The sequence below is a fragment of the Brassica napus genome, chromosome C3, assembly GCF_020379485.1.
Source record: "Brassica napus cultivar Da-Ae chromosome C3, Da-Ae, whole genome shotgun sequence".
Lineage (NCBI taxonomy): Eukaryota > Viridiplantae > Streptophyta > Magnoliopsida > Brassicales > Brassicaceae > Brassica > Brassica napus.
Window position 1 is genome coordinate 37250409 of NC_063446.1, and position 13341 is coordinate 37263749.

At 34.4% G+C, this 13341-nt stretch overlaps 2 protein-coding genes across 2 annotated transcripts; one reads left to right on the forward strand and one right to left on the reverse strand.

The window, feature by feature from the left end:
* Positions 1-4937: 4937 nt before the first annotated feature.
* Positions 4938-6294, forward strand: LOC106385491 (transcription repressor OFP7-like). The gene has a single exon (XM_048751697.1). The coding sequence runs from the start codon at positions 5223-5225 to the stop codon at positions 6159-6161; it is 939 nt and encodes a 312-aa protein (XP_048607654.1). The 5' UTR covers positions 4938-5222; the 3' UTR covers positions 6162-6294.
* A 2093-nt stretch (positions 6295-8387) lies between these two features.
* On the reverse strand, positions 8388-11062 carry LOC106385437 (vicilin-like seed storage protein At2g18540). The gene is made up of 4 exons (XM_013825355.2): positions 10760-11062; positions 10216-10475; positions 9800-10132; positions 8388-9702 (listed from the first exon to the last, which is right to left on the reverse strand). The coding sequence occupies exons 1-4, from the start codon at positions 11028-11030 to the stop codon at positions 8512-8514; spliced, it is 2055 nt and encodes a 684-aa protein (XP_013680809.1). The 5' UTR covers positions 11031-11062; the 3' UTR covers positions 8388-8511.
* Between the last annotated feature and the right edge of the window lie 2279 nt (positions 11063-13341).

Sequence of the window (13341 nt, forward strand, 5' to 3'; positions counted from 1 at the left end):
AAACAAATGTAGCAATGCTGAAACATGGACTTGTAGTCTAGTGGTATAAGCAGTGTTCTTAATTCCTCAATAAATTTTTTTTTTGCAGCCCTCAATAAAAACTATATTTTGCGGACGTATTTAGGAAATTTTGTAGTTTAGTGGTATAAGCAGTGCTTTTAAGCTCCGAACGAGAACGCCTAAGACTGCATCGCACTGCATTTAGTAATAACAAAATTATATATGTTTGTATTATTAGCACCACACCATTGTTATTCTGCACGTTACTATTCTAAACCTTAATTCCAACACTGAGTTCAAGCCTCAAAGTTGTCATTATCAGCCTTTTTCAAATAGATTCTAGTCGGACTGGACTGGGTGTGACAAGAAAAAAAAATTGGTATGAAGCCAAAAAACATGCAAATGACAGATAACCCAAAGCTATCAATAGTTTTTTTTTTTTTTTTGAACATTTAAAAAGCTATCAATAGTGAAAATGTATTTTATTCTTTCGGTATATTTTCCGTATACATCAGAAATCTAGAGATGAAAATTAAATTATCAAAATGAATCATCATAAAGGTCTTGAATTGCAGAAAATGGTGATGTACATGTTCTACAGATCAAGATTGATGGATTTCTTATGAGTTTCCAATTGCTATTTCTTAAGATATTATACTCCATTACACTGAATTGTGTTATCTCATAATCTTAATTAAGCGATGTATTTATAAATATGAGTTCTTAACTATTAAAAATATTTTTTCCTATACTAGTTTCAAAAAAATATATATTTTTTCCTATTGCATTTTCATAATAAAATTTTAATAAAAAACATACAACTTATTTATAATTTATTTTAGAACAGTGGATATCCCAATGAATTTTTATATAAATATGTGTTATAAGAACTATATTTAAGAATATTGTTAAATTATTTATTTTACAAAATGTACTTATTCTAAACATTATTTTCTATATATTGTTCACTATTTATGGAATAATATAATATTATTCTCTTCTCTCTTTCTTTGTTTCATACACCTTTTTTTTTGTTTCATACACTTTTTTTTGTTTCATACATTTAGTTGTTAGTTTATTTTAAAGGTAAAATAATCGCATTTGGTTATTATTTTACAAAATATTGAATAAGTAATAATTATATAAAATAATGGATTATTTAACAGAATATTTACGATGAGAAATATCATCTTCACATTAATATTCCATTTTAACAAAAAAGGAGAAATTGGTTTGTTGATATATCTAGGTTCTTATCACTTTATAAGATTTGTCAACGAAGAAGTAAGATATAAGTAATGAAAATATAATGAAAATATGAATCTCATGGAGAAAGTGTGTTTTGAAAGTTTTTGAAATATTTGGGAATTGTCTAATTTGATTGCTTGAAAATAATCTTTGTGGAACAAAGTGTTTTTAGCCAACGAGAATTGATGTCATTAATTTTTGTAAACCTATCGAAATTCAAATTTAATGCGTATGATATCTTAGGTTGAGTGAAAATTAATTTTCTAAATCGTTAGACATAGTGATTGGAACCACATGAGTACAAAGATTATATGTTTGTGTCTGAGTTATAGAGCAATACTTAACTGATTCCCTAATAAATTATTTATATATATATATATATATTTTTTTTTTGACATCGAATAAATTATTCATATTTATGATCTGATTTCCTGTGATTTTTTTTTATGCCTATCATTTGTGTTCTATGTTTATAACGTTTGATATACTATTTTTATTTAATTTGCTTTCAAAATAATAATTTTCGTGTCATATAGTTTGATTTGAAATTGAGAAGTGAAGCGTGCATCTGATTGTTACGGACTTCTTTAGTGATTTATGGTTAAAACTCTGAGTTATCATCTGTAGAGGAATTGATTGAAATGACATTGTCTCTTTATGACAAAAAAAAGAAAGAAGAAGAAGACATTGTCTCTTTTTTTATTAAGGAGCATCTACTTTGTAGTTAAAGACTTTGTAAGAAAGTAATCACTTTGTTATGTTCCATTTCTAAACAAAGAAAAAAAATGTTTAAAGTTGAAATAAGTAAATATGGAAAAGAATTGGAGAAAGATGACTTTTGGGGCATGGGTAGATGATATTGTCTTCTTGGATCCTCTTGTGTTCGTTTCGAGGGGAAGCTTATTCAACGAGGAACAAGCTTTTGTCTAACTAGACATAACTTTATCCTTATTAAAAACAATTATATTATGTATAATTTTACTGTTAGAATAAATTATATTCTCGCGCGGTAACTTTTCAAATGATGTATGTATTTGACTAATAATCATCCATTTAAGTTATGATATGGTTGATCATATGGTCTACACAAGCCTGCACAAATTCAACTTATTGATACAAAAAAAATAAAATAAAAAATGACGAGTGTCCTGTCTACGTTAGGAAATAGAATCATTTGGCTGAGCAATGAAAAGTATGCTATTTTATTCAACCTGCTAAACTTTGGAATAGACTATAAGGATTTGATATCTATAATTAAAGAATTTTACGCATGACCAAGATTTTCAGAGAGCTGAAGAAAATAGTAGCTGCAATGGAGATTTCAATTTTTTTTTAGATTTCTTACGTACCTTGGACTCAAAATGATATTATTCATCCATTAGTCACAACTGTAAAACCATTTTATAAAAAAAAATTATGTTGGTTATTCTATTTCGTTTTACTTTTCAGATTATTTTTTAAATTATAGAACAATTTTTTGATGAAAAAAACACACGAGTAAAGTGCAAAGTCAATTAAAATTACGATGATTTCAAGGACTTAACTATATATGCATTGGTTAGACTAAATTATCTTTGAATCAATCTATATTTGTTTTCATTTTGACTACATATATAAAAGCTCAATCGCCTCTTATAAACAACATTGAGAAATAAATATAATTAGGATAAGACTTGCGCCTTGTGCAGGGTAAATTTATATGAAAATTATTTAAGAAATATCGTATGGAAAAAAATTTATATTATTGATCGAATTAATATATTTGGCCCTTAAACAATTTTTTTTAAATTTTTTGTTAATTACATAATTTATTTACTAATGAACTGATCCCATTTTTAAAAATATTTTAGGTCAAAAAATTATTTATCGCATAAAAATCTAACGTTTAGGTCGAAGAATCTCATGTCTACTATTTGGTTACAATGAAACTATGTCAGCTCGGTTTTATATATGATTTAGCAATTTAAAAGTTAATTATGATTATGAGAAGTTTACATTCACGTGCCAATCCTATCTATCTTCGATATTTTTCTACTTTTTGTGTCATTTTGGCTACGTTGCACGGAAGCTTCATCGGACGTCCGCTTCCCGCTTCGTAACCGGAATCGGAATCTTGTGGAAGCTTACGGAATCTCGCTTCCAACGCTTCTAAAATATTCTTTTTAAAAACATGTTGGAAGCTTATGATTTTATATAAACACAATGATCTTTAATTTATGTGTATTTTTACAGTTTTAATATGAAATCATTTCGAAATTATTATAAATGAGTAAATGTTTTATTTTAAATTTAAATCATATAATTTTAGTTCTAGATTTTTAAAAATCTTATATATGTATATATATATATATGGATACACTTCCAACACGTACCCGTTTCCTAATCTTTTTTAAATCTCGCTTCCGCGCTTCCATACGCTTCCGCTTCCACGTATCCGCTTCCGTTTCCATGTACCATAGCATTTTGGTTATTGCTCGATATAAATATTGATTTTTGAGTTTATTCTCATTTATTTCTTTTATTTTGGCCTGAGATTTAGAAAATGTTTAAGATTCAAAATTATTAAAGATATACATACTTAGGTTAAGATCTGCGCTTTGTGTAGAATAAATACTTATTTTATATTTTTTGCATAATATGAAATAATAAAATAATAATTATATATTAAATAACTAAGAAATCAGTTACTATTAAGTAATAAATTGGCTTGCACATATAAATCAAATAACCGCTCTTGTGTATTCGCAACCATTTTAGAATAAATAAATCAAAACAATCAATCTTATCTATCGTATATGATATATAATTAAATTAAAACAATATGAAGTATATATATATATATATTGACATAAACGCCTATTAAAATAAAATTATTTATTTATATGATTTTATTATCATTGTATCTTATTATAGAAAAAAATTTTAAACATTGATCACAAAAGTTTATGTGAGACTTTTAACAGTTTTAGTAATTTATACTCGTTTTGAAAAATTCAAAATACAACATATACAAAAAAATCTAAATTTTTAATATATGATTAATATAATTGTGTAATTTATTTTAATAGTAAAGAATTAAACAAAAATGATAGAAAGCATACATATTATTTGCAAATCTTCATTATTTAAAATCATTAATTACTATATATATCATAATCACATTAGGTAATTCCGTAAATATTATTTAAGGAAATAATATATAATAAATAGTAACCTTGCTTTAGTTAATATCATATGATATCATATAGTTGGTATTAAATGTTTCTAGTGAGATATAAAAATCGAATTGGACCAACATATTTTTCAATTTCAATGTGAGGCTGACATGTAGGATTAATTAACTACCTAATTGATTGACACATAAGCAAAGAGTCTTTTTTAGTTATTACAAAATTGATGTTATATCTTTTTTAATGTTCCTTAATTAATATACAGGGGATTATTTGTGCAAACCCTTTTTAATTTAGTAACTTGAATAATAGTTTTTTAATGTTTGGGTCTCTAAGTTATGGAGAATTTTTTTATTACAAGTTACAACTATGCATAGTAATTAAGAAAACGATTACATGAGGTTCAAGATATTGTAAGTGAAAACGATTCAAAATAATGCATTTTTATGTGAATGCTCATAAACCAAGTAAAATTATTGGTTGCTCTGTACAATTTCTTATAATTTATAATATAATTTGTACTAGCATAAGATAAAAATGATTCCGATAAAGAACCTTTTGCAGATGTCAATAATCCACATATTCAACAAAACGAGCTAAGATAAGTAAGAAATTCTAGTGTGCTGTTTGACTTATGCAAATGCATATAAAATAGTTATGTACATAATGCGTTTGCGTACATTTATAAAGGAGACTTTTGTATAAGAGACACAACACAAAAGTTCTCATTTAATTCTCCATACTTCTTTACTTCTCCACAATACAGACTAGACAAGAAAGCGGAAGAGAGAACGAGAAAAAAAAATGAAACGTTTCAAATTAAAGATATCAAGAATCCTCTCCTTCAAATCGTGCCGTTCAAAAGATTCCTCCGACCTCCCTTTCAATCCTGTCCCTTCACTCCCCCGTCGACCTCCTCCATCAGCTGATCCATCAACCACCGTGCCAAAGCGTTGTCGTTCTTCTTTTAGACAACACGTGTTAACCACTTTCGGCTGCGGCTCAAGTCGGCGACGCTCTTCCACGCCACTGGATATTTCCCGGAGGAACTCAACGTCGGTATCTCCGCCGCAGACGCCGACGTTTCAGTGGGAAAGCGAAGGAAAATGGCGCGTGATTGCTCAAGAAGATGAGGGAGAATACGAAACGCCTCGTCGGAAAATCTACGACGGAGATGACCGTCGGCGTTCAGTGAAGAAAGAAAGATACGCACGGCGGCGAGGGAGCACTTCCTCCGCCGAAGAGGAGACGGAGAGAGAGAGTCTCTTGCCATCTTCTACAAACCTCTCGCCGGAAAGTTCCTCTTCCGGTTTGCCACGTGTCACTAGACTACGGAGAAACCCTCCCACGAGAAAAAGCGAGTCGTCTTTGATTGCTGAGGAGAAAAGCGAGTCGTCTTCTTCTCCGCCACTGTCTCCGGCAAGATTGTCGTCGTTCATGCAGAGATTAATCCCGTGCACGGCGACGTCAGCGGTTGCGATGGAAGGAGTGGCGGTGGTGAAGAGATCAGAGGATCCGTACGAAGATTTCAAGGGGTCAATGATGGAGATGATAGTAGAGAAGAACATGTCTGAAATGGCTGAGCTTGAACAGCTTCTCAGCTGCTTCCTAACGCTAAACGCGAAACGCCACCACCGCGCTATTGTTAGAGCGTTTTCTGAGGTTTGGATTGCTTTGTTCTCCGGTGGTAATGACGGCAGCAGAAGGTCCAGTGTTCACCTCTCCGATTATGATGAGTGTTAAAGAACAAGCAATAATGTTTAAAATTCTCTGTTTATCACTAACTTTATCTTTCTGTTTTTTTAATAATTAAATGGTCAATGTAAGTGGTAACCTGTGTGGTGGTGCAATGATTAAAACTGTAATCTTCATGCTTTGTGCCTATTCCAAATTAAATAATCTATCTTGTATGATTTAGATTCTAAATGCTTTGCTGCACAGATATCCATATTCGCCCACAGTATATATAAAATAAAACTACAAATGTTGATTCTGTTTATAAAAGAAGAGTTCAAGCAACCAGAGAACTGTAGGTTTCACATTTTCAGCATACAACAACACTTGAGAAAAAGAACAGATGTTCACTTTTTCTTTCACACGTTCAACAAGTAGATGACTCGTGGACTGTCGATGTGGACCATTTTGACTCAGCAAACGAAGTGACAAATGATTGAAATCAAAAGAGACCAAAGTTTAATTAAAACTGAATATTGGCCTTCTCAGACACAATACAGATGTGTGTGTGTGTGTCTCTCTCTCTCTCTTTATCTTCACTGTTTCTAGGGTTTGCCACTCTGAAGCTGAATCAATCAATGGTCACAGGCAGAGAGGCCACTGGAGTTTGGGAAAGAAAAGGAGTAGAGATAATGGGTCCATAACTTGAACAGCAAGCGGCCTCTGTTCAATCAATCTTGTCCTTTTTTTTTTCTTTATAGTAAAAAGCAACCTCGAAGGTCAGAACAGAGAAGTAAATAATTGAGATTTACTAGATAAATTTGGTAAAAATCAAAGCACACGGCATCAGAGACTGCAACAAAAATGAACACTAAAGACCAGACTGCAACAAAAATGAACACATAAGCGGCCTCTTTCTCATGTTGTTCTCTCTCTCTCTCTCTCTTCTTGCTTTTGTTTTGGATAAGGAAAGGTTTATTAGATTAATGTAAAAGCGAAGTGAGAAAAATTCTTGTGATTACTTGTCATGAAATAAAGGGTTTACAAATGGTCCAACACTCGGCTTTGCTGTGGTGGTGGTGGCAAAGACATGTGATGGTGATGGTGCATAGGTTGTTGTGGCAGTGGTGGTCCACCTTGCTGCATGTGTTGCGGCGCCCATCCATGTTGGTGAATTCCCATGGCTTGAGTGGGTGGCCTTGGACCACCGAAGCTTTGTTGGTGAAGAAGAAACTGGGAGGTGGTGGCGGCGGCATTCAGGACGGAATTGCATGGGCGGTGGAACCGCTAAGCCGTGTTGTTGTTGATGGGGCTGAGGTTGCCAAGATGGTGGCTAAGATTGGTAGACTTGTGGAGGTGGTAGTGGTGGTGTTGGACGTGGGACTGGGATCGGAACTGGTTGCATACCGCCATTGGCAAACGGACGCGGTATACTCTTGAGAACATTAGGATGCGTTGGCGGGGCCGCATATGAATAGGATCTGCTTTTCTGTGCGCTTGGATTTGTGGGAGCCAAAAGCCACTCTGCATTCACAAAGTAATGTGTTGTTAGCCCTGTTCGGCAAGGAGTCGCAAAAATATAACCAATGGAAAATACAGTATTAACGCAGCGACTACTTTTATGGGTGTTCCCGGTGTTGACCCGATCGCTGAAAAAACAGCGTCAACTGAATTAGTTGTTACGATTGTTTTTACGGTCACTGCCTTTAAATTTTAAATTTCCAGTGTTGTTGACTTGCTCTCTGCATACTTTGGGAAAAAGTAACCTATAACGCTGCGATCCTTAAAAGAACAGTGCTTGTTGTTCTTGTTCCACTAATAAAGAGAAAGATTCATAAGAAATGCTCTTGAATCTATAAGTTAACATCTTAACTAACTCTAGTAGCACCACAAGTTCACCAAAACTATTTCCTCTGTGCATTCAAGCAACTGCCCTGAAGATAGGATATTTACTTAATGAGCCTTTTGGTGAGCTTTGGGGCTTACTGATGGTATATAGATAGATTTTGCTGGTTTTCTATAAAAAAAAAGACTAGGGCTGTTATCTTTTGTTTTTGGTTCTGTTTGTTCTTGTTCTGGCTGATTACTAGAGGAATAAATAAAGGTAATGTTCTTGTTTCGCTGATTACTAGGTTAGGAAAAACACTACCTACCCCACCAAGTTGAGTTGAGGGAAGTGAGTCGATTGAAGAAGACACATCCGAGAATGATGGCTTCTTATTTTGGGACCCGTATGTATACATAATATAATGAAATATAGTTTGCGATAATAATTTTGAGTATTACAAGATTGGATCAGACAAACCATTATTTTATATTATTTCTCAGCCTCGATTTACAAAAATCTGAAGCATACAAAAAAAAAAACAGTTAAGAAGGGTATGAAAACTAGAATTTCGGCCTTTACTTGTATCACACATCAGTGGTGGATAGGTGGTTGTGGGCCTTGTGGCGGTGGCCTCTTCTTATGTTCTTCTTCTCGCTTTCTTCGTTCCTCCTCTGCTCTTTTAGCAGCTTCTTCTTCTCTCTTTCTCTCCTCTTCTCTTCTCATAGCTTCCTCTTCACGTTTCTTCCTCTCCACCTCTTCTCTCTCCTTCCTCTGCCTCTCTTCCTCTCGTCTCTTAGCCATCTCTTCTTCCTTTTCCCTTTCTTCTTCTCTCTTCCTAGCCGCTTCCTTTTCTTCCTCTTCCTCTCTCTCCCTTGCTTCTTCTCTCTGTCTTGCTTCCTCTTCTGCTTTTCTTTTACGCTCAGCTTCTTCTTCCTCACGCTTCCTCCTTTCTTCGATATCCCGTTTCTTGGCTTCCTCCTCCTCTCTCTCCCTTGCTTCTTCTCTCTTTCTTGCCTCTTCTTCTTCTTTCTCACGTTTCCTCCTCTCTTCTTCTCGTTTCTTAGCAGCCTCCTCCTCCCTCTTTCTTTCTTCTTCTCTCTTTCTCGCCTCCTCTTCTTCTTTTCTTTTTCTCTCAGCTTCTTCTTCCTCACGCCTCCTCCTTTCCTCCTCACGCCTCTTAGCAGCCTCTTCCTCTCTCTCCCTTTCTTCTTCTCTCTTTCTTGCCTCCTCCTCTGCTTTCCTCTTTCGCTCAGCTTCTTCTTCCTCACGTCTCCTCCTCTCCTCTTCTTGTCTCCTGGCTTCCTCTCTCTTTCTCTTTCTCCGCTCAATTTCTTCCTCCTCACGTCTTCTCCTCTCTTCAATCTCTCTCATAAGCCTAGAAAGCTCCACTTCCGCACAAGACACACACTCCAACATCAAACCATGTTTCTGAGCTCCCAACAACCTCTCAACAGTCTCATATCTCATGTTGAAAGACGTGGCAAGTACGTCCCGGTTGAATATCTTCAGAACCGAGTTCTGCCCTACTAGGAACTGAGGGTGGTTCGTCTTAGCCGAAGTGCTAAATCCCATAAACATGAAAGAACTGTTTACGAAAGACAACTGAGCCATAGGATAAAACTGCGGCACAACAAAAACATCCCCATCCTCAACCATGAACCTCTCACTCTCGTTCTTGCTTTGATACGAGGGGTGGTTAACAACCCGAATCATCCCTTCTCCTTGTAACACAATCGATATCTCACAAGCATTAGGGTTCCAGTGAGGCCCCATCATCGACCCCTAGAGATTAGATACAAAAGTTTTGAGTCACATCTAAACAAGACAAGAAATCAAGAACCAAGGGCATTGTGGTATTACTTAGTTTTAGTGACCTAACCTTCGTTAAATTAACCATATAAACTCCAAAACTTGAACCCTTTAAAGCATCCATATCCTTCTCGTCAACTACTATGCTCTGGCCATTGTCATTCTCAAAGTCTGGATCAGATTCAAAAACATTGTAAGCACTGGACTTCTTCTTCTTCTTCTTATTAACAACCGGTTTCATCTCCAAATGATCAGTCACGTCTTCAACTCTGACAAAGAGTTTGGCTAGCCGTGATCCCCACGTCTCCTCCTCTGACCCTTGTGTTCTGTTTTTTGGCATAGCATGTGTGATCAACGGAGGCTTCACAGCATCTCTTAGCCTTCCAAAAACGTCCTTAGGAACCTTTCATTGTAAGAAACCACACACAACGTAAACAACACTAAACGTAGAAACTCATTTCGCGAGTAGAAACCCAAGCCACATACCGCAAAAGCTGACCGGAGAGTTTTCTCATCAAATCCCCATAACAAGTCTCTAATACTCGAGTACGCTCCTAGACATTGATCAGATAAACACTTCCCGACATCGAAGATTGCGTAAACTCTAAGCTTATCTGGAACTTCATCTCTCTCCAAGTTGCAATGTAGGTAGAAAACTGTACCGTAACGCAGCCTAAAAACATCTCCTCGTTTTAGTTCTAGCGTCCTCTCTTTCTCCTTGTCGAGCCAATTCAAAACCCCACTCCCTGTACAATCACAATTACAGCATTACCTAAGTAAATAAACCTTAACCATGCTAAGAAAAAAATGTATACTTCAAATTTTTGATGTCAATAGTCAAAAATATAAAATAAACGTTCAGTTTAATTAAGTTCTTTTATCTAACTAAATTAAATAAAAGTATGTTAAATAGGAATATACATTTTAATTTTGTTAAATAAACCGAATATTCACATATTTATAGCTCCGGTTTAGAGAAATTTGGTACGATCCAAGAATCCAACCGTATCAAGATGGTTCTCTAACGTACCAGTGTGGACAAAGAAAACCATGTCGGAATGGAGAAGAAGAGGAAGCAGGAGTGCGTTTGGCTCCAATGTTATGAACTGGATAGTGTATTCTTCTCCGATATGTACTGCTGATATCTCTCCAAACTCTGTAGCAACGAGCTGCGTCCGTTGATGCCTTCTGACCAGAAGTGGCGACTGAGAGCTCGGGACGCCGTCGTTTTGGTCGGAAAACGAGTTGGTGCAGAGGAATAAGGTAAGGAGACATAGTGGAATAATCGTAAACTTCGACATCCTTTGATAGAATTGAAAAGACTCTTGAGTTGCGGTATATATCTCTTCACCGGTAACGTACTGTTGGTGTTAACATAAGGGATTTGTGGAAAGGTGGGGCCAGATATTGGACACGTGTCGTTATAAGCGAACACGTGTATAGTAACATCGACACGTGTTCTGGTGATTCGAATAAATGAATATGTTCGATGAAATACTGAAGTGTCTTGACATATCAACATATCATGAGGATGACTATCGGGTAGTGTGATCACATGAAAATATTAATCGTGTATTCGGATGACAATTGGGTATGATGACTATGGACTAACCAAGTTAAAAGTCTTGATATGATTATGTCCAAAATCGAAATAGTTTAAATGGACGGAAATATTTCTAACCCAAGCATATGTAGGATAAATTATGTAGACATGAACGTCTAATAAACCTATAAATCCAAAAAAAATTTGATTAAAAAAAATAGAAACAAAATTAAAATCATACTTTTTTCTGCTAAAAACACACAATCATGTTTACCGCCAAATTTGTAAAATCGTGTTTTGCTACTAAAACTGAGAAATCATATTTCTTGTTGTATTCAGTTCAAAAAAAAATATTTCATGTTGAATTTGCAAAACTACGTTTTTCTTCCAAAATAGCGGGTGACCTTTATAAGAACATTATGAATGAGTAGGGAAAAAATGCAAAGGAATAAAATTATAAGAATGAAAAGAAAAATTATTCCTTATCAGTTTTAGTTAGGAACGAATTTGTTCTATATTCCTCTAGAATAAAAGAATGAGAACAAATAAAAAGGAAAAACTATTCTTTATAAATGGAAAAAAAAATTAAGAATGCATAATTTCTTTTCATTCTTTGATCACCGATTACACCCAAAATCACACTTTTTTACCAAAATCACATTTTCTCGCCAACACCACAATATCACATTTTTCGCAAAATCACATTTTCTCGCAAAACCACAAACCACGTTTTCTCGTCAAAACCGTAAAATCATGTTTTCCCACAAAAATCATAAGATCACATTTTCACACCAAAACTATAAAATCATGTTTTCCCGGTGTAACTGTAAGATCATCTTTTCACGCCAAAAATGCAAAATAAGTGTTTACGCCAAAACCGCAAGATCATGTTTTTCCGCCAAAACCATAAAACACATTTTTACGCCCGAAAATCACGTTTTCCGCCAAAAACGTATAAAATCACGTAATCCTGTCAAAATTACAATATTAATTGATGTAGTTGATTGGTGGTCACAACAATTATATACATATATTAAAAATAGCATATAGAAATTATATAAATATTATATTTTATATAAGTTTATAATAATTTTTATTACACTAGTTAATAAAATTTTAAAAAGTAAATAAGTTTTTTATTTTTATAATAAAATACTAATATTTTATACTATTTTAAATTTTTATTTTGTTTTTATTTTATTTTGTTCTGTAGATCGAATCGGATGTCCGGTTAAAAATATATAAAAAGTTTGGATATCCGGTAGACCGAATAGCTATGGATCAGATCGAAACGGATAAGTGATTATTTAGAAAAACCGTACTGAATCACGAATACCTCCAAACCCAGACATTCGATATGTGCCTATCCTCCAATCCAACTTCAAACACTATTTTAGTGTGATTTTTGTTATAAAAGTAATGGAAAAGTCTATCTTTATTTATAACATAGAGGTTCCTTATATAGGAGATTACACCGTCATAGATAAATAGAAAGATTACAAATCATAAACTCTTGGTTATGAGCCATCCACAATCTGGTTCATAACACTCCCCCTTGGATGCCATAACCATTTAGAGCTTGCAATGTGCTTTAATGTTGCATCATTAAAACCTTACCAGGAAAACCCAATTGGGACAAAACCATGGTGAAGGAAAAAGAGTACAACACACATTACTCCCCCTGATTTGGACATTACTGAAGGTCCTTTGGATCTCTCCAATTTTCTGCAATCCGTGGGTGATGAAGATCTTGGGCAGAATATGCTTCGTCCTCGAACATGATAGTTGGTTCTTCTTTACCATCGGCATGCCACAATCTGATCGAACATATTGAGTCATCGACCTCAAATACACACACACGAAATATTGGATGATGTTGCTGTGATATGCGTGTACCAATATGTGTAAAACATAACCTGTCTGATAACAAATCAACAAAACCAAATAACTCCTCTTTGGGCTGGTTAGTATAAAATAAACCAAAATCAAAGGCTTCTTCATCGTCTTTCTTATGGACCAATCAGATCAATGTCTAAAACAAGAATTCTCCATCGTCCATCTCAGGAGTA